The sequence below is a fragment of the Triturus cristatus genome, chromosome 10, assembly GCF_964204655.1.
Source record: "Triturus cristatus chromosome 10, aTriCri1.1, whole genome shotgun sequence".
Classification (NCBI taxonomy): Eukaryota; Metazoa; Chordata; class Amphibia; order Caudata; family Salamandridae; genus Triturus; species Triturus cristatus.
In genome coordinates, this window is record NC_140593.1 from 1,098,207,522 (window position 1) to 1,098,227,408 (window position 19,887).

The following is a 19,887-nucleotide window of genomic DNA, read 5'->3' on the forward strand; positions in this document are numbered from 1 at the left end:
TATTGAAATGGGGTAACATTTCTTCAAATTCCTCAAATGCATTTTTTTCAGTACAGTTTCTGGATCAAACCACTTTTAATGCCCACTCCACCATTTGTTTCCAACCCTTCAAAAGATAGAAAGAGGAAAACATGCCTTTATACTATACCCTTGAACACATAAAGCCTCTGCTCCGATGAAAGACATAAATGATTAAAGATCAACTTTATCTGTTAAACCCTTGGTTTTCCACGAGTCTCTGGTCTGTGATCCCCATATGAATTGTTAAAGTTTTGACTGGCTGTTCAAGGCCTACCTCAGTAGAGGAATGATCTCACAGACACCTAGGAATATATTGTACAGATATAATTTGACTGGAGACCATGACTAAAAGAAGTCGATCCTATGGGATGACTAGCACTTTTGTTGTAAGTGTGCGTTTATGACATGTTCTGACCTGAGAAAGATGTATGTAAACTGGAATGTAGTGGCACATTGAAATCCCTGCCCACAACACTTTCTTAATCATTATTTTCAGCATAGAAAAACTACAACATATGCCAGGATGACAGAAAATTATTGATGTATCATACCACTCAGCCATCTAATTTTTCCAGTATGCAATGTTTCTACAACCTAAAAATGTTCTTTTATACAAAACATTCATGAAATCCTTATGTTTGCCTGCCAAATAATATTATGAAGACGATGGAAATCATTTTGCAAGAAGGTGTTGCCCTAAGGTCGGATATTTGAGCTCTGTTATCGATTAAGTGAATAACCATTGAAATATATTGATGATGAAAGCGTTGCCCAACGAAGAACTGACCCTTCTGTCTTTTTTATGTGTTGCCTTCCAGGGCTCCGCGTCTGTCCTTCAGCGCAGATCCGATAACGAAGAGTATGTTGAGGTTGGACGGCTCGGCCCATCAGATTATTTTGGTAAATTCATGATTTGCACCTCCTTATTTCTACAATGTAAGACATGTCTGGAAGTAACGAGATACTTTTCTCCCAATGCAATCCATTTCTTCTGACTCCTTTAATAGACTATATATGTTCATCTCCGAGCTAAAAATACATCTGCACGGTCATTGCGAGGCTCGGGGACCAGGACAGTTTGCATTAAACTGTAGCTTGACTCGTATGCATGAAGCCAGTTTATGAGGCAAGTGTCATTTTAAGGATTCAGGGGCCCTGATCAAGACATAACTGGGGATCCACTTTTAAGAAAAAACTCTGAAGCCATCACACATTTTCTGCTAATTCAAGCCTGCATGATCTCAAACAAATTTGAATGATACTTTAACTTTCAAAAATTGAGTCACAAAGCAGAAATATGTCTTTTCAAGGTGCCCAAAACCATTAGGATGAGACTGGGTAGAGATAAAGAGGTAAGGTAGGCAGAAACAGTGTAGTGGTTGTGAAAAAGAAATAGAGGTGCGATCAGAGAAATATCACTTTCCCAGGGGGCTCTTTGAAGATAGGGGCACTGGGCAATGCCCACCTCGACCTTGTCTTAAAACGTTTCTGCATGAGGCACTTTCTCGGGCTGAGCTCCGGAGATGTGGACCTATTTACTTCCTCGTTTCTGTTTTTGTCAATATATCAATCTCTGACATTCCATCGTTATAATGGGTTTCGAAAATTGACCAATGATTACTGATAGGTAGCACATGAAAATACTAAATTAACAATAGTTCAATCTATTGTAGGTAGCTCTTGTACAAAATGTACGCAGAAATGTGTTGCATACTAAAAGACGCATATCATTGTGAGATGAAAAATGACACTCCACTTTGTAAGTGGAGTGGAAGACAACTTAAAGCCATACTACTCTGTCTGATCATCTTAGTGTGCTATTATAAACTAGTTTTGGCTTTGATTTGTGTAAAAACTTCTAAAATGATAAAACGGCTGTGGTTTAGTCCAAGCTGTTGGTGTTCTTGTCACAGCAGCTCGTGATAGAGGAGCATTGGCAAAGCCAAAGGCTGTGGCTGTTTTTAGGGAAAAGTGATTCTTCACTGATTGGCGAGTTTCTGTGTGGTAGTGCGGATGGATGAATGGGATAATGAGTCAATGGATGGAAAAATGAGTAAGTGACTGGGTGCAAGGCTTTGTACAAGTTGAGTTCGTTCGTAGATAGCTGAATGATTGAATAAACAAGTCCATGTATGGATGGATTGATGAACTGGTGAGTGCATGAGTGGATAGAAGGAGACAGGGCACAACAATTCTAAATGCTGAGGCATCAAACCGCAGTAGGGACGGTGTTATAAAAATGGCAAGTAGTACCAATTAGAGCTGCGCAATGTCATGCTAAGAATAGCTACAACATATTTAAAGATTTGCAAACATTATGCCAGTGCAAGCACTACACCACGGCTGTGCACCACTGTTTAGAGTTCCTACAGGATGTCAGGAATTGCTACAGTCCTGCTAGTGCAAACGGTACATTGGAGAGGGTACTATTTCAACAAGAATGCCCACCAGGTCATGAATTACTACCATTATGCATGTTCATATTTACACCACCCCTCAGTAACCCTTAATGCTTGTTCACCCCCATTTATTCTTAGTGTGCGTTTAAATGTACCCTGTCGGTCAGTAATCATAAGTGCATGTTTGGAGTTACATTATTCATTTTAGCACTCAGAAATGTTGTTTCAGGGCAAATTTGAATCATCATTTAGTGCATGTGGCTTAGTGAGCACATTTGCACCATCACTCATGAATCCAGACATGTTCACATTTGCACTATCATTCAGTAAACATTAGACCATGTTGAGAGTTTCATTCTAACCCACGTATTCTCAGTTTAAACTTGCATGATCACTCAGTAATGCTGCCTTATTACATTTGCAAACATATGAGCAAAAATAGCACATTTGCTATTAATTTTTAAATGACAGTGTTTACGCTGATCGCGCTACACCCCCTCATCATTCCCCAACAATGATTTAGTTATCTGCTCCTTCCTCCTTACGCTTCAGGCTTCACAAGGGTGTAATTCCCCTGGTCATTTGCTGGTTCTCCCCATGAAGTAAGCAGAAAGGGTGCAGTGCGCAGGGGCCCTATTATGCATAAGGTGTACACCCTGGTCTCCACAGTGCACCTGTAAATGGAACTTTGGGCGGATATTTGGTTAGTGCGCTCTATTACAGATAAAGTGCTACCCCCAGGGCAGGTGCAAACTCTTACCTGTGGGCAGCGCATTAGCAAAAATGGACCAACTGTTTGAAGCAACCAGTATGACTTTTCTTTGCAGGTGGCATTGTGGCCTACCTTGCAAAGGGGGACTGACACCCCCTGTAGGTGAGTGTAGTGAGTTATTGCACCAGCCTTCAGGAGTGTTTTCAGGGGGGCCCTTGGAGCTCCTTTCCAGGGTCGTATTCAAGGCGGGACCCAGGACTGTGCAGCACCTCTTTGTGGTACACTGGCCAAGCTGTCCGTGCGCGGCCTGACTGGTCCTTTGCCTCTGTGGCACACAGGCCTGTTGCATCCTTGGCACACTCACTGTAATGTCCCCCACAGGTCGGTAGTAGAAGTCCTTCTGAAGTCAGCAGAAAGAGTGCATTATCACAGATTAATAATAAGGTCCCTCTGCCGTCAGCAAAAAGGGTTATTAGATGTCCCTCTAAAGTCAGCAGAAGAGTGCACTACCATATTTGGTCGCCAGATGCCTGTGATCTCAGAAGCTTCCCCTGCCTCTTAGCAGGGAAAATAACAATGCAATTTCTTTGTATCTTCCATATATTAAAAATGTAAAGGCAGCTCCAAGAACCCACTCTTGCAAGTATGTTCTAAATTATGTGCTCAGTGCCTTTACAAACAAAGATTGAATAAACAATTAAGAGGTGCTTCTATGGGAAGAAACAGGCTGTAAAGCTAACACGGCCTAGAATGACTAGTATAAGGTGCAGGGGGCTCCAGGGGAAGGGATACTGAGTAGAGTGGACCGGTTGTTTAGGCAGATGTTACCTTCAGGGTTGTGCTTCACATCACCTGTATAAGTATGCTTTCTTGGTCCCTTTACAATATAGACTTGTGAATAAAAGAATATGTGCTTGCTCACATATACGCTAGGAGAATATCTGAATATAAAGACATAGTATATCTAACCCTGCTGACTGGGACTAATAGTATTTTCCAGAGGATCACATTTCCAATTGGAATATAGCATGGAAAATCCTGATAGTGGGCAAAGAGGGAGTGGTGGATGTGAGCGGTGGTAAGTGTAGGCAGACAAAAATATGTATACCCATAATCCTTTGTATGAAGTCTCCATACCCACAGTCCTTTTTCACAATCGTTAATTCTACAAGTTAATCTTTATTAGAATACAGAAAAACCTATTGTATTTGTAATGCTATAGAGTGTGAGAAAAGCCTTATTTGCTTTACCAAGATTGATTGTTTTTTACATAATTGGTGAACTCTTCCACTGAAGGGGTCTTGCTTAGGTGGAAAACTAACCAGGTCCGACTTTGTTCTGAAGGGGGGGGGGGGGGGGGGGGGTTGAGGGAGCAGATTTAGCCAGTAATAGGAGAAATTCTGCCCTTTAATCCCAACTATTTACTGGTAGCCCTCACCTCTTTTTTGCAGTATGTCTTCTATGCCTTAGTGTATCATTAACCAAAGGCCACTGATTTACTATAGTAGAACCTTTCAGACACCATGCAGGCTTGTCTACAACTTCTTGGGTGCTTTCATATTTAAAAGAGCTACCCTCCCAATTGACAGGATTTTAGCCGGCTCTCCCTCCTACCATGACAGGAACCAGGCTGTGGCGGAGGCTCCAAGAAATTAATAGAGGAATCCCTCCCTGGCATCTCCAAGTCAAAAGAGGTAGTGTTAAAACTGCCCTTTTTTCTGCAACTGTTCTTGTCCACTCTGACAGAGCAAAGCCCTGCAAAGTATTCAGCAGTTAACACCCATCCACTCTTCCTGGACCTGCAGGCATTTTATTGTCCACTGAGATGGAGTCATTAACTCATCCAGCCAGTGATGTGTATTCCAGCTTTGGAAGTTATGATGAGTGGCAGAACTGGTTTTGAAACCAGTTCCAACCGAGGCATCCTAAAGTGCATTTAAAAATATTATTTTCAATCCCAGTCACCAATAATCAGATTATACCAATAATCAGATTATATCAATTTAAGATGAAAATTGGCTTTGAAGCATTTTTCTTGCATTTTCCCTGGCAAGGATGGGAAATAGCCATTTTAATCCAATCTTGGCATTTCACAGAAAAATCCAGCAAAGCCTACACAGTGAAATAATTTTTGGGTTTTAGTTCACTACGAGACCACAAAAAACCTATTATGCAGTGTGCCTTTTTCTATTTAATATTAGTGCTATGCTTTGTGGGCTTACAAAGCACACATTAGTGGTGACTTTTGAATATTCCTACACGGCAACGTCTCTTTTTCCTTCTCTCTATGCCTGCAATGTTTTTAAACTGCCGCACAGCCAGAATACAGTATTGCTCTTTGTAGACATATTTTTTCATATATGCGAGTCTCGTAAATACAGACTGCAGCCCACATACATTTAACTTCTACACCATACGTGTATTTTCTGTGCCATCCACTATGGTCTTACAGGACAGTTAAATAGACCAATTGAGGGAAACCAGTTTTACCAATACAATTTGAGGGTCAGAGCACTCACACCAGGGCACCAAATAGCAATGTCACTGTACATAAAGTCCTGATAGCAAAAATAGAGTCCGGTGGGCTGATAAAGAATGTGAAAGACCACCAACAAGCAATGGCTCAAGGGTTCTCTCCCAAAGAAGTCAATGACTAAATGGAGTTTATCCAAAGCTACTCTCTGAGTATTTGTTTGTGTGGATGACTGCGCTCTGGCAAACAGTTAAAGGCACCTGTGTGCAGACCTAAAAATCCAGAGCACAGAAGTTAGAAACCTGCATGTTCACACAGCCTAACCTGGACAGAATGGAAGTTGATATGAGCTTCTGCAGCTTGCTGTACAAAACATTATTCTAGGATGAACTGCCTCACTAGGTACATTCATTTCCCAACGTGGGTACCTAAAACGTTGTATAGACTGATGCAGTGTTGTTTTTATTAATGATTCACGTAAAACGCACACTCTAGCTAATCGCTATCTTGCAGCTTCAGACATGCTATGCGTAATTCCTGACTGCTACAGAGAATGCAGCCACTTTACTAATCTATGCTGCACTCCTTATCTCTAACGGAAAAATATTTGCTCTGGCTATATGCCAGCAACATATTCCATGATCTATTTAGCATTAGAAAATTATACTGCAGAAAGCCCGCACATTAATCTTTGCTTCTCTTTAAAGATCCCCATATAAGCTGTTGTTAATCCTGGACTGATAAGAAAGCCTAATCTACTTCTACTTTGCATTGCGGATTTAAACCGCCCAAAGTTGTTCAGAAGTTTAAATCCCAAAGCATTTCATGTAGGGCCTGATTTTTAGGGCATTTGCTACCACATGCTTGCTTTAATGCAAATATGGCCAGGTACTGCCGAGTCTCCCTCCTCCCTTAAATCTAGACCCTTGGGGTGGGGCCCTTCACAGTTCTAGCGCAGCTTGCCGCCCCCTCTTTACCCAAGGCAACAATTTAAACAACACACCTGTTTGGATTTGTCGTAAACCCCGGCCGTATTTATTACATAACAATAATCAGACATTAATATTATTTACATTTTGTACACAAATAGCAGAAAGTCCAGTCCATTACATTGATTGGTACAATATGTCAATTGGCTCACTTTAACATGTTTCTATCATAAGCTACATGATCAATAACATTATCTTTCTGCATATCTCTGTTTGAACCTACGGCAAGGTCAATGACTGGCCCCAGATCCCGATCAAGCTAGGTCCCTACCTCCTACCGGAGTGACCTTGTGCAGGGGGCCCAGTTCACTGGAAGGATACCTCCCCCGGACACCCCCTATGCCCTGAACATTATCTCCATAAGGGCCCGTGCAGTTATGCTTGCTTGCGCCCTTGTGCGCATGCGCGTGTGGGGGATGGCCAACCAGCCTACCGGAAGCGGAACTTCCCTTCCCCCGCACTTTTCCAACCTTCCGGCTGTAACTGCCCCTGGAGTTACCGCCTGACCAAGGGTAACACATATAAAAACGGACAAAAGACCTGTTAAAATGAAAAAATGTGTTAACATTCTCAAACTTATTACATTACCTATAAAAACCAAAACAGAAAAACAGTACAAAAACATTCCCAAAACTTCTGCCTTAGGTGATGGTGGGTAGGGAAAAAGTTCTCGTTGGGGCCTCAGATTGAGGCCCTGCGTCCTGCAGATGGCTGGCTGTGGAGCGGCGGGAAAAGAGACTGCTGCCATCGCTCCACCGCCTTTGATAGTCATCTGCGCCGTAATCCGGTTCAGACCGGTTTCTCTGACGTTTTTTTGAACGCGAGACCCGGATGCGCTGTCAAGCGCTTCCGGGTCTCGCGCCCGACAACCAATCAGTGAAGGTAAAAGGAGGCCGGGGGGGCGCCACGTCACCGCTGTGCGCCTCGCCGCCCCACCTCCCAGCTGGCTGGGGGGACCAGCGCGACCGCCATAATCGGCGGCTTTCCCCGAGTCCGTACCCGCCTATGAAGATTAACCTTGTGGGTAAGCCACATCTCAGCAATTTGGGACACACTCACATTTCACAAACTGGAATGGGGTCAGTCAGTTGTTCCATTTCCTTCCAGTGCCAACTCATGCAGATCTGGCTCGGTCTTAGAGAGGATTTGAAACCGAATCTGTGCGTTCTCAGTATTGTCCATGCACATCTCTACACACAAGCAGCCATAAACCCTAGTGTGTTCAAGCTGTGCACATTCCGGAGTTTCCTATTTTCTTCCAGATTGTATGAATTGGAATTTGATTCCTGCTAATGTGCTTGATGTTTTTCTACTGCCATGGATATTTTCAATTTTTTTGTGCTCACAAAGCCCTGTTCTGTTACTCAATATCCTCTTTTTTTCTCAGATTTAACAGGACATTTGCCTGTTTATCAGACCCTTTCTCCAGTTCCTCGCTGCCATGCTCGTCAGTGCTTGTAACGAATATTGCGTTGAACCTCATGGGGAGAGTCACTGATAAATAGCCCATTAAATAACAGACCTCTGTTTTTCAGGACTGATTTGCCTGAATCTTTTGATAACCTCATTATTTTTAGTAATAAACAATCCCAATCTGTCCCATATTTCGAGAAGTACCTGAGCTGAGCTGGCAGCATTGGATACTTTCAAGCTCAGGAAGACAGAGTTTGCTCTACTCAAATGTAATTTTCAGTTTCTTAGTCGAAGCTAGAATGCTCTGCATACTTCCACAGAATATTTTACAGCCTGATGCACAAGATGTACATTTGCAAAAAGTGGTCACACATCACGTGTCGACTTTTGGTGAATGGAAGTTAATTTTGCGAACGGGTCTGTTTACTATTAGAGCAATTCACAAAATTCCGAATCGTCATGGGTTGCAGTCTAACCTACCTACCTCAGCAATATTCATGAGGTAGGTAGGGCATAAATTGTGACTTTCTATGATTGGATGCCATCATATCTGTGATAGCATTTTATGTAGTAATTTTTTTTTAAATTGAGCCTGTATTCTTTAAAGGAAATGAGTCTGCATTTAAAAATAAAAGTTTTTTTGTTTGTTTGAGAATTGTGTGGTACCCTGGACCACTACATACTCGCACACAAACCTTTTTTCAAACATTCACAGATGGGATGAGAAGCGGTCCCTTTGACCTATTTGTGAATGGTTTAACACCTTATTTGTGATACTGATAACATTCCTGTATTTTGCTACTGTATTTCGTTCGAAAAACATGAATACACCCCTTAACGGATTGCTATTTGGATCCTGGGATCTCCGAGGCAGAGCTTCACAGGAAAGTCTGATTTCATTTTTAATGTTTGGTACGTGCATGAATATTTGGGAGCGAGTGTTGTGAATGGATGTGTGTGTGTGAATGCGTGAATGAGTATGTATTTGTGCACTTTGTGCACCCTCACCCCCATCCCTGGTAAAAGTACAGGCCGCCACTGCCGCAGAATGAGGTCTCTGTCCAGATGGAGATCTCCTTGCCGCTCCTCACTTTCATCAATGTCCACCGCGGAGAAGAGGAGGAAACATAACAAGAAGGAACACTTCAACTCTCCCAGGAGGCGGTAGTGGTAAAATGGTAAGTCCTCTCCTCTTCCCCTCTGGCTCCTTCTTCTGCAGAGCCATACTGGTGGATGTTTCTCCTCCTCTGGAGGCCCTACCGCCACCGGCTCCACTGCCACTTCTGACACCAGTGCCTTTCACGTTACCGGCACGGTGCTGTCCTGAGTTCCCGGCGTCAGGAGCTGACCTAATCTTATTCGTCCATGTTATAATGGAGATATACAGATGGGTATCAGTCCCATCAGGAGTGTGCCAGGTCCCATGTGACTGTATGGGGCTCCGCTCAGAGGTTCACCAGTGGGTCTTCCTTGTGTGCCAAACCATTTGCAACACTGCGCAGTGTCAGAATAGTGATATCCAAAGCTAGCAATTCAACATTCAAATTTCTTTTCGGTCTGTAGACACTATCAATAGTCGGTAAAATAGTATAAAGGGATAGTATAGACCTGTTGTGTGAGGTTTCTTCATATATTTGGCATACTCACCTCACAGCCTTTCAGGTCTCCTGAATTTGAGATCTTTTGCATGGAACATAGTTTGATATTTCATGACTCCACTTCATGCACTAGAAAATTCTGACAAGGAGTCTATGCAAGCAGTGGGTGTCATAGCGTGCTTAGGGCCCTGTTCCAAGTCAGCTGGTAATTGGAAGTGAAGAGATATTGATTCTGAATGGTATCTCCACTCCAGTTACCAATATTATGAGTTTCTGCGCCCTAAATTGAGGAAGTGTACCTAAGGCACATACAAGTTTGGAGGAATCAGGGAACATATAGCAGATCTAAATTTACTGAGTGCAATTTCACATGATTTCCCTGATATTTGGCCCATTTCAGTGCATGTTTTCCTTTTGAAAAATGTGCACGGAAACTCACTAGGTATTTATTACGTGATGCTGTTCTCCACTGGGTGGAACTTGTAATCGGGCAGGACAGTAAACCACTGCCCAAGTGCTACCACTCTGTCGACTCGTAAAGGGGCTTGTAAGGCCACACTGTATTAACCGTCCTCAAAAAATAACTTCCATTTGACGTCCTGCTTGCAGTAGGCCTGTGGACGAAATTGAATTTTGAAAAATCCATTTTATTTTTCACCCTCATACAGTGCTTGTTTTGTAAAAGTGTAAGTGTATGGGCACCCAGATGTTGTTCAGTAGGCCCTCACCAGCACTGCTAAATGTCAGGGTTGACAAGAGTGCCTAGCCATTACTCCACATCATGCCTCTTTCCACCACACAGTTATTCTTGCCCCTTTACCTTCCTCTTGCCAGTTCTTTTTCATCCCCTCTCTCTCCCTTTCTCACTATTTTCCTATATTCCCTCCTCCTTTTTCTTGTCTACATTTATTTTTCTTGATCTGAGTCAAAGTCTGATGATCAGCACAGCGGATCTGCATTGTTTGATTTCAAGATATTGATAGCATATGAGGTGTGTGGGCTGGATGGGTTTCAATAACTGAATGTACATTTCTACCTTTTAGGTGAAATAGCATTGTTGCTGAATCGACCCAGGGCTGCAACGGTGGTGGCGCGAGGGCCACTGAAATGTGTGAGGCTGGATCGCCCACGCTTCGAACGAGTACTCGGGCCCGTGTCCGAAATCCTTAAGAGGAACATTCAAAGATACAACAGTTTCATTTCCCTAACAGTCTAAGATGATCCACCAGGATTGCTGCCTATGTGTTCCTTCGTGCTCTTAAATTTGACATGTGCAGCTTTTTGAGAAATATGTAGTACTGTGAATTTTTATGTTTTGTCAGTGCCGCAGGTATACATTTCAGGGGACCACACTTGGAGGGTGCAAACATTTTAGGCTCTAATCTAAAGTGAAATCTTGCATGTAAACCAACGCACCTTCATCTCCCTACTATTTAGATGCCTTGACTTGGACTTAAATTCGCTAGTTATTTTAACCATCCACTCTCGCTTCTCTGAGGCCTTTCACTCAAGTATATAATGGGTAAATCCTGCTGCAATGTATAGCAAGTTTGGTGTCACAATTTCTGAAAGTTCACATATCACTACCAAATAATTCTATAAAGCGACAAATCATAACAGAGATAACCATTGCAGATTATGTTCCTTGAGACTTCTGTGCGAGTTCGCTTATGGTCCCCACCACATCTTAAAGCCATTCAATCTGTCTGCTGCTGCAAATATTTAGGGAAGGATTACATGCATTGCACTGGTGACAGAATGATAATATTGTGATAGTGGTCTGACAGTTTTCCACCAGCGTTTTCCAGCAGCATTTTCACCGTCTACTACACTTTATTTCTTGATCGGTCACAGTGAATGCCATTTTTTTACTGGTTGATTAATGGCAGTGCAAAATTGCCTTTTGCCAGTAGAAAATGTCTCAGTCACTGGTACAATGCATGTTATTTGCCCACCACCCTCATTCCCCCCCATTCCCCATAGCAATGCGAAGCTGTTGAATCCAGGAAGCCAATTTCCAAAGGATTTCCATCCTCTAAATTGTTAGGGCGTGCAGAAAACATTTAATTTGTTTATATAATTTTTGACTTTTTCAATAGATAGTAGTAACATAACCAAGCCATCTGTTTTAGTGAAAATGTACACCAAGAAACCCACAGATAAACTGTCCAAATTACAGCGTCAATAACGCCCTCCTCATATTACAGCATCAATAATGCTCTCCTGAAGAAAGCTACTAGTGTAATAAATACAAGGACAGAAAGCAGTGTCAGGAGTAGGAGAGTTAAACCAAAGCAATCTACTGTTCAGTCATTACATTGAAAAACTAGCAAAGCCATTACTAAGATCGCAAAGTTATACGCTTATTAAAAGGAAGAAATGCAATGTCAGTGATAATCCAGTTTCAATGTCAAAGACACACTATTGTGATGGTAGGTCGCATAGATGCTGCCAATGAAATAATTAACCATTAACGTCTCTTTATATACGTACACAGTGATACTCAAGTATGGTCTTTGTGGTGCCTACCCTTGACCTTCTGAAATAGCACACCCAATGCACCAGACTGTTACACAGATTTATTCCTGGTCAATCTGCGGGCCATGGTAATACGAAGAAAGATGCAAAGTTGTGCATTCAATTGGGGCTAGCTCTGTGAGCAAACTGACATCTATGTAGGGAGAAAACTCACATTCGTTCAAAGTATAATCAATTTAAAGGGTGCAGGGCCATAGGTGCTTTCCAGAGGACGCAGTTTCTGTTATCTATCCGTGAAGGGCCAGGTTAATCATGCTCAGAATGTTCAGAATTCATGCGACATTTGATAAACCATTGAACATCCTCTTAGCAGGGAAAGGACTCTTCACTATTTTCTTTAAGAAACCCCATTGCAGTGCCAACACATTTACGGGTGGCACGGGTACTCTTAAACACTTTATTTTAGCATTCATATTGAGAGAAAAGATTAACATAACTAGGCATAAACTGTGTAAAGGATTGTCCAAGGAAGGCTTAGTGCAATAAGATTTCTGTGTGGTAGAAGCGGAACTTGGGAAAGCAGATCCTCAGTATCACCCCCTCCCCCATTACTAAATGGGATGTTTTCAGTAGCAGTGGTTCTATGCATAAAATGCAAATCTGCTTGTCATTTATGAATAGGGATTAATGCTATTGGGTTTAGGGGTTGGAGATCCATATCTACTTAGGTGATAAAGATTGGCTTGGTTTCCATGAAAGTGTCAATGTCATACAAATTATTAAAGTCAGTTGAGAAATTGAGAAATGCTCAGGACCTGTAAGAAAAATGCATCCTTGAAGAAAGCATTCCAGTCAGTTCTACCAATCATAATATTTACCTTTCTCCTTGATGAGGCTGTTAGTCACCCCTAAGCTCTAATGTTGCAGAAGTTTCTCAAAAGTGGTTGGAGAATGATGACTGGTGTGCATCCATTTGGGCATCACCAGTTTCATTGTCATTGTATACGCCTTCTGGAGTGTATAATGCTTAATATAGCATTTACAAGTTCATTTTTTCTGGGCCCTGCTTCATACATCCACAATGAGTATTCATTGGAATCACGAATCACTCTTCTCTGACCTTACAGGTAAATAGTCTTTTTACATCAGCTGTACATGATATGGGTATTCACATTCAATAAAATAATGTTGACTTTTAGTAAAGCAGAACTATTCTTTTCTTCAATATATTTTCTGCAGAATGAGACCTTCCCCAGAATGGGTGAAGGCTTTTGTGCGTTCCATCCACTTGTTTACCAAGTAGGCAGTGTTTTCGCCTCTCAAGGTAGCCTTCATTACATCCCTCATAACTGAGCAAAAGGTGTCAGCTAGAGAACTAAGGGGAGAGAATGAATCAATAAACCATGTCATTTTAAGCATGAAATTATTTTCCTCCAATACAAAAGTTTTAAACACTACCTTTCAGGTCGAGAATGGGAAATGGGAAATGGGAACATGATTCATATGAGTTGTCTCTCAGCCAAATGCATAGTCCCGAAGTGAAATACACTTATTATCAGTCAGTCAGTGTGCCTTAAGCATACTTATGGTGAAAAATGAATTATTCAATAATATCACAAATGGAAGAATATTAAATCCTGACTCAATGTACGTTCCATCTTTTACACACCCTTACATGATAGATCGTTCGTTGTTCTTCAGGCTATATGGGAGTTATAGATACAAGAGGACATTATGCTTATACTCAGGAACTGGTTCATAAGGTAAGATGTCACTGCCAGAAACAGTTGCCACGCACTCTAAAAAAAGGGCTGTGGAGACTAAAAGTAGCAAGATGCCCGGAGGTTCTGCAGCGGACAGAGATTTGTAAATATTTTTTATAGGTGGGTATGTTTTTAATATTCCCAATTATCATATTTTATTTATTTAATGGTTTTATATTGCGCTCCTGCACCTAGAAAGCGTTATGGTTTTTTACAGTTGAACAACATAGATATAGCAGAAACATAGGGAAGTTAGGTTCGAGAACTAGACTGGAGAATGTGTCCGTTCTGGATAAATAAATTCTGGTAAAGCTAAAGAGATGGCTTTTCAGGTGTTGTCAAAATGACAGAAGAGAAGGGTTGGTCCTTAGATTTTATATAGAGAAGATGAACTATACATCAACATTGAAAACCAGATGAGGAATGAGTCGAACCTGAATAAATATGAATTTGCTGCATGTTTGCATGACAAAGAATATGGAACTTTTGAAAGCACACTGATAAGTTCGCAATCAGATTTGCTGATAGAGACAGAAACGAAAGGTAAATGGAGTATAGGACATACAAGGACTTTACAATCATTCTGAAGTGGCAAATTGGCTGTATGTTTGGCGCTATTGGAAACATCAGGCTAAGCCTTCAGTAATGGGCAGCAGTCCTTAGAGAGCACATAGACCGTGATGGGGACGGGTGCCTTGAATGCCTGCAGCTTGTATGAACACTCCCACCGGTATAGGATAGGAGGTGTGAAGGCATATTGGTGTATTTATGCTTGAAGGGAATCCTGGTTAATAGCAGACACAGAAAATTAATGCTAGGAGAGAGCAGAAGTGGTCTGATCTGACACATCGAGCTGAGCTTAAGTTGTCCTGTAGCTTGTCTGGATCTGTGTTTTCCTTGGTCACAAGTCATTTTAAAGGTAGGCGAAAGGATGAAACAATAGCCAGTCCCTAGTTGTTTCAGCTTCAATCTCACTGTATCCAGGAGGAGCTTGCAGCAGTCTCATATTACTGAACTTGCAAGATCTTCGGAGGTGTGAACGTATTCCTCATATCTGTAACTTGCGCAATTCCTAGTAAAGAAAAACCTGATACCCATTCAGTATGTGGAGCTGGGCTTGTTGATGTTTAGATAATAAAAGGTGCTCTTTCATTAACGTAATTTATTTTGAGGAAGCACTAAGTGAGTTCAGAATACATTCTGTTAATATTTCCCATTTGTGGCATAGTAAATTGCTCCACTTAAGAAATTACTGTTTGTGATTTAGATTTTCAAAATATAGACCCTGACATTCATTCTCATGCTCGCCAGAGGGTAGTGGAGGCCCTCCATGTTACAAGAGATCCAAGCTGTTGCCCTCAAGTTGCAGATTCCCACAGTACAAAGGATAAAGCTGAAGCACATTCAGAATGCAGTGTTGTAGCCTGCCCAACCTTCTTTTCTGAGGCTTGTTGTTTATCTGAAGTTTCATCTAATGATGCTTTCTTCACCATATTTCAGGGCTAATGTGTTTTAGTGGACACTTGTTTGAAATTACCAATACCCCACACAACCAACTGGTTAACATGGAGTTCACTTCATATACTGATAAGCATGGTGCACTCTACTAAACACACTACCTCTGCATTCGTTCTACACATAATGTTATCCGCATTCATTGGTCTGCTAAGAAGTTCGTCGCCACCATCCTATATATCAGCCCCACACTTGCGTTGGGTACACACACAACTAAATCAACAATGGGTGCTGTGGAACAAAGCAGGGGTGTTCATATTGAAAATGCTCTTCGATACTCAATATATTTCCTGGAGAAAAGTGTGAAGGAAGTTGAGATGGAAAGTCTAGCTAATCTACGATAGGCTTTAAAAATGTGGCCCCAACACCACCCTCACAATCAAAGGATTCAGAGGCCTTTTCAGCAAGAAATGATGCTGGTTGAAGTACAGAAGAGTCAAGTCTGGTGTATCCGAAGCTCCATCCAAGATGTGGATGTGCCATCTACAGCAGCAAAATAGCAGAAAGGACGAACATTAAGATTGGATTGTATATTGTTAAAAGTGAAAAGAAAATGCAACCTTCTACTTTTCACGCTTTCCTTGATATACAGAATTCCAGTGCTTTTCTTTTGTAACTCGCTGTTTCAAAGACCGGAAGCAGCTCGCAGCATTGAGGACGGCCACAACGAAGAAAATGCTTACAAAAAGTTCAAAAATAATATAGTTGAAAAGAGGACTTACTTCACCGTAGACAATGAAAGAATCACAAAACAAAATCACTAACATATGCTCAGAAATGTTCAGTATGCATATAGAGTTATTACAAGTCAGCCAAGTATTCAAAAGCAAGTGCATGAAACACAAGATGATGCCACCTTTCAATAGTGACTGGTCATTTGTAACAGCTAGGAAACTCTAACAATTGCTTCGTCAAAAAGATTTAGTTTTCGGTAAAATATATACTATCATTGTTTTTCAGTAACGGTCATTTTGTAATATCTTCAAAAAGAGACAGGCCTAATGCACACCTAAATACACTTGCATTTGAAGACTTGCGAATACATTTGCATTCAAAAACATGCCATTTGGGGGTTGAGATATGTCCTCTAGAGACCATCGCGTGTTCGTGTTACAGATGAGGGCAGATAACAAGTTGTTGTCGTAAAGCCTGTTGCCTTACTGTTAACTTTAATTTCCGTCCTTTAAATCGAAATTTATGATCTGCCCAATATATTTATGGCATGGATATCTGAGTAATCGAGAGTTACCAAAGTGGCCCTGGATTTTAATATTTGAGCAATTTTAATGTATACCTAAGGGCTGAAAATAATAAATTAAGATTGTCTTGGAATTACCTTAATCTGGTGCATGCATTACTGCAAATTAGTATGACGTACTTGTGCAAGGAAGGTTACTTGAAATATTCCATTTGCTATCTAAATCCCCTTTGCAAACAGTGCTTTTGCCACTGCATGTATGATGAGCCAACTAGATTCACCCGTCTAGCATTTGGAAGCTGAAGCTTGTCAATTGCATAGCGCCAGGCTTTAAAGATTTGCTGTAGAAATTGGTTTAAAGTAATAGTGAAATTATAAATTAGCACCTTCTCGAAGTGGTGGATCTCTGGCCAAACTATTTGAAACCTTACTTTATAGCCCAATGTATCCCCTGATACAATAAAGCTGTTTACTTTCCATTGCTAAGTATTTATAAAGCTGAACCAGGCTTAACTAAATTATTCGAGCACTAATGGGGTGGGCTGGTTTGAAATTGAGTGATAAGAGGACCTTTTATCCATAGTTTTTAAGCATCAAAGTAGAAAAGATCGAATGTTGTGTCAGGTTCACCTAGTATATCATTGATTGGCAGTTTAGTCATCTAACATATACAAGATAATATGTGGAAATGGGGTTTCTCAGTTTTTAAACTGAAGACATTTTTTTGTTTTTCGAGGCAATACCTTTACCTGTACTTATCCCTTTTACGTTGGTCAAGACTAAAAACACTAATTACCTGATAACTCTACAGATTATATCTAAACTTATTTTCATATGCGTAGTGGTCATGCAGTGAAGAATCATCATATTTCGCACTGATTTGCAACCTTGATGAAAATTTCAAATGCAAACTGACTGCAAAGTGAGATACCCTTTCCCTTTTGTGACACTGGTTTGCATGGTTGGCATGTACAATGTTATGAAGCATACAAATCTGTTGTACCTGATACACTTTGAATTACAGTTTGTAATGGTGAAAGGAGTTAATTTGGGCTAAATTATTAGCTAAATTGATTTTTTTTTTAAATCAGTAGGGCATGGAAATGTATATCCAGACAACTAGACATATGTAAATTTTTCTCTGTAACTTTTCATGTTTCTCAGATGTGCAATTTATTTTCTTAGGAGATGCTATTCTAATTTACAATATTTTGCATAAATTTTTTCCTTCTGCTATTGTTTTGTTTCAAAGTTTAGTGCATAACAAGGACAGATGTAAGTCATTACCCTGTAAAGTTTATATTTTTGCCAGTTGATGCCTCATTACTGACAACTATCATTAATGTAGGCATAGAAAGATTTTGGCACAATAATATGAATTATTGATTAATGGTTGACAATGTGAAATCGGCTGTAACCTTTGAATGCCTTACTGTTCTTATTTGATGTATGTGCAATGAGACTTCTTGTGTATTTTTAAACCTGTTATATTTGGGTTAAGAGATGGAGCAGAATTGTGCTTTGAATAAATACTCTTGAATATTGAAAATGCATTAATGAAAATAATACTTCAACTGTAAGTTACTAAAAGAATCTCAGATTTAAATTAATGTTTATGAGAACTGTTTTTTGACACTTGTGTGAGTGGTTCACACCCTTTGAAAGGTATGACCTGGTTTTCACACCTTGAATCTCCTCTAGATTCCTTGGTATGATTATTCTGCAGATTAGTGGTTGGGTCTCAAAATTCCTTCTGTAGCATTGTGCTGATCCACTATGATGTCTGGTTTAACTCTCCAATAGCCCTGTACGTAGTCACCATTTTAAAATTATTTTGCCATTTCCATTGGAAGCAAGCAAAAGCTCCATGTTGAAAATGTGTGGACACTGACATTTGATCACAATGACGAGATAGAAGCAAGGGCTCAAATAAAATTGTTTTTCCCTGGGTTCTTCAAACACAGGGGATGCAGAATGCATGTTCTGAAACTAGCTTTATTTCTAGGTCTCTTTGGAATATCAAGGGAGGGAATGGAACTCGCACCCTTTAGATTTTACACACCTCAAGTTAACTAGGAAAAGCTTTCATAGTGTGTGTGATTTTGCCTACCTCACTATCATAAGTGGAAATGGTGCAGCCTTATGAGATAAGATTATTCCTTTAAGGAACTGGGTCTGTTGTCAGGAGAAGACTCTGACATAGTAGGGGAGATTAAAGAGGCTTAGGCAGAGTAGTGTGTGTCTGACATCGGAGATTCAGTGGACAGATATCCGATAGATTGAAAAAGTTACAAAAAATTATGTAGATGATGGGAAAAAAACTAGATTTATGATGCCTTAGGAAGAACGTCTCTCAGAGCTGACTAGGCCATCAAATTTGACAGGGAAGAAAGTTCACTCAATGTTGAAAAAAAACAATTTGCAATCTAAAGACGCAAAAGACCAAAAATGGGCAAAGTTGTAGGTTTCGCTATTCTTAAACATTTCGTGTCAACGCTAATAGGTCTGGCTGTTTTATGCTAGTTTTAGTTGTCAGTATTTGGTAACACTTGGGTGCCTTTGTGTGTGTTGCTCCCAGGTGTCCTAGAAAGAAATACAATAATAAACAAACCCATTTCACTAAAACAATGTAAATACTGGGAATAGGACCCATTCGGTGAACTGAATACATTAGCACTTTTAAGTTCTGCCCTAAAAAAAGAGTGTTATAAAAAGAAAAGTTGTCAACTTACAAGGATCAAAACAACCAGATGTTGTATTTTAGACCCTTTTTATTGTTATCAGCAAGCAACACTTTTGTGACAGAAGACAGGGAAAAGCTCAATTCTCTAGATCCATGGACTAAAATAAAAAATGTATTGCTGCCCCATATCAAAACACTCCAGTTGCTGGTTGAATATGTGCCATTCTGCAAGAGAAGCAGAAAATCACATTAAACAATTCAGTAGTGAACATGATACAATAAAGGTATTGTATGTAATTGAAAAAAGACCTTCCAACATACTAACAACGAAACAATCTTATAAGAAAGAATACAATGAGGTTCCCCTACAAAAAATACAAGAACTACTAACAAAGGATACCATAGAGGAAGAGTAGAAGTAGGAATGCACCATTGGAATTTACTCAGTGTCAGACTACTTCCTCATCCTAAATCAGGGCCTTATATTAAGGCTGAGTTTAGATCTAAGGTTCGTAAACAAATTTGACAGGATTATAAACTTAAAAATGTCAAATCTACAGGAGCCGATTACCTGGTAGCTGTAGACTGCAAGAAAACGTATTTCTACGTCCTAATGGATAAAAACAGTGCAAATATCTCCGGTCT

General features: G+C 40.5%; 1 protein-coding gene across 2 annotated transcripts in view; it reads left to right on the top strand.

Moving 5' to 3' along the window:
- Positions 1–13,286, top strand: part of PRKAR1B (protein kinase cAMP-dependent type I regulatory subunit beta) — a 679,190-nt gene extending 665,904 nt beyond the window's left edge. For both annotated transcript variants that reach the window (XM_085629322.1, XM_085629323.1), the window contains exons 10-11: positions 840–921; positions 10,649–13,286. In XM_085629322.1, the coding sequence (XP_085485448.1) occupies positions 840–921; positions 10,649–10,821 (255 nt within the window). In that variant the 3' untranslated portion in view covers positions 10,822–13,286. The remainder of the gene's footprint in view (positions 1–839; positions 922–10,648) is intronic.
- The last annotated feature ends 6,601 nt before the right edge of the window (positions 13,287–19,887 follow it).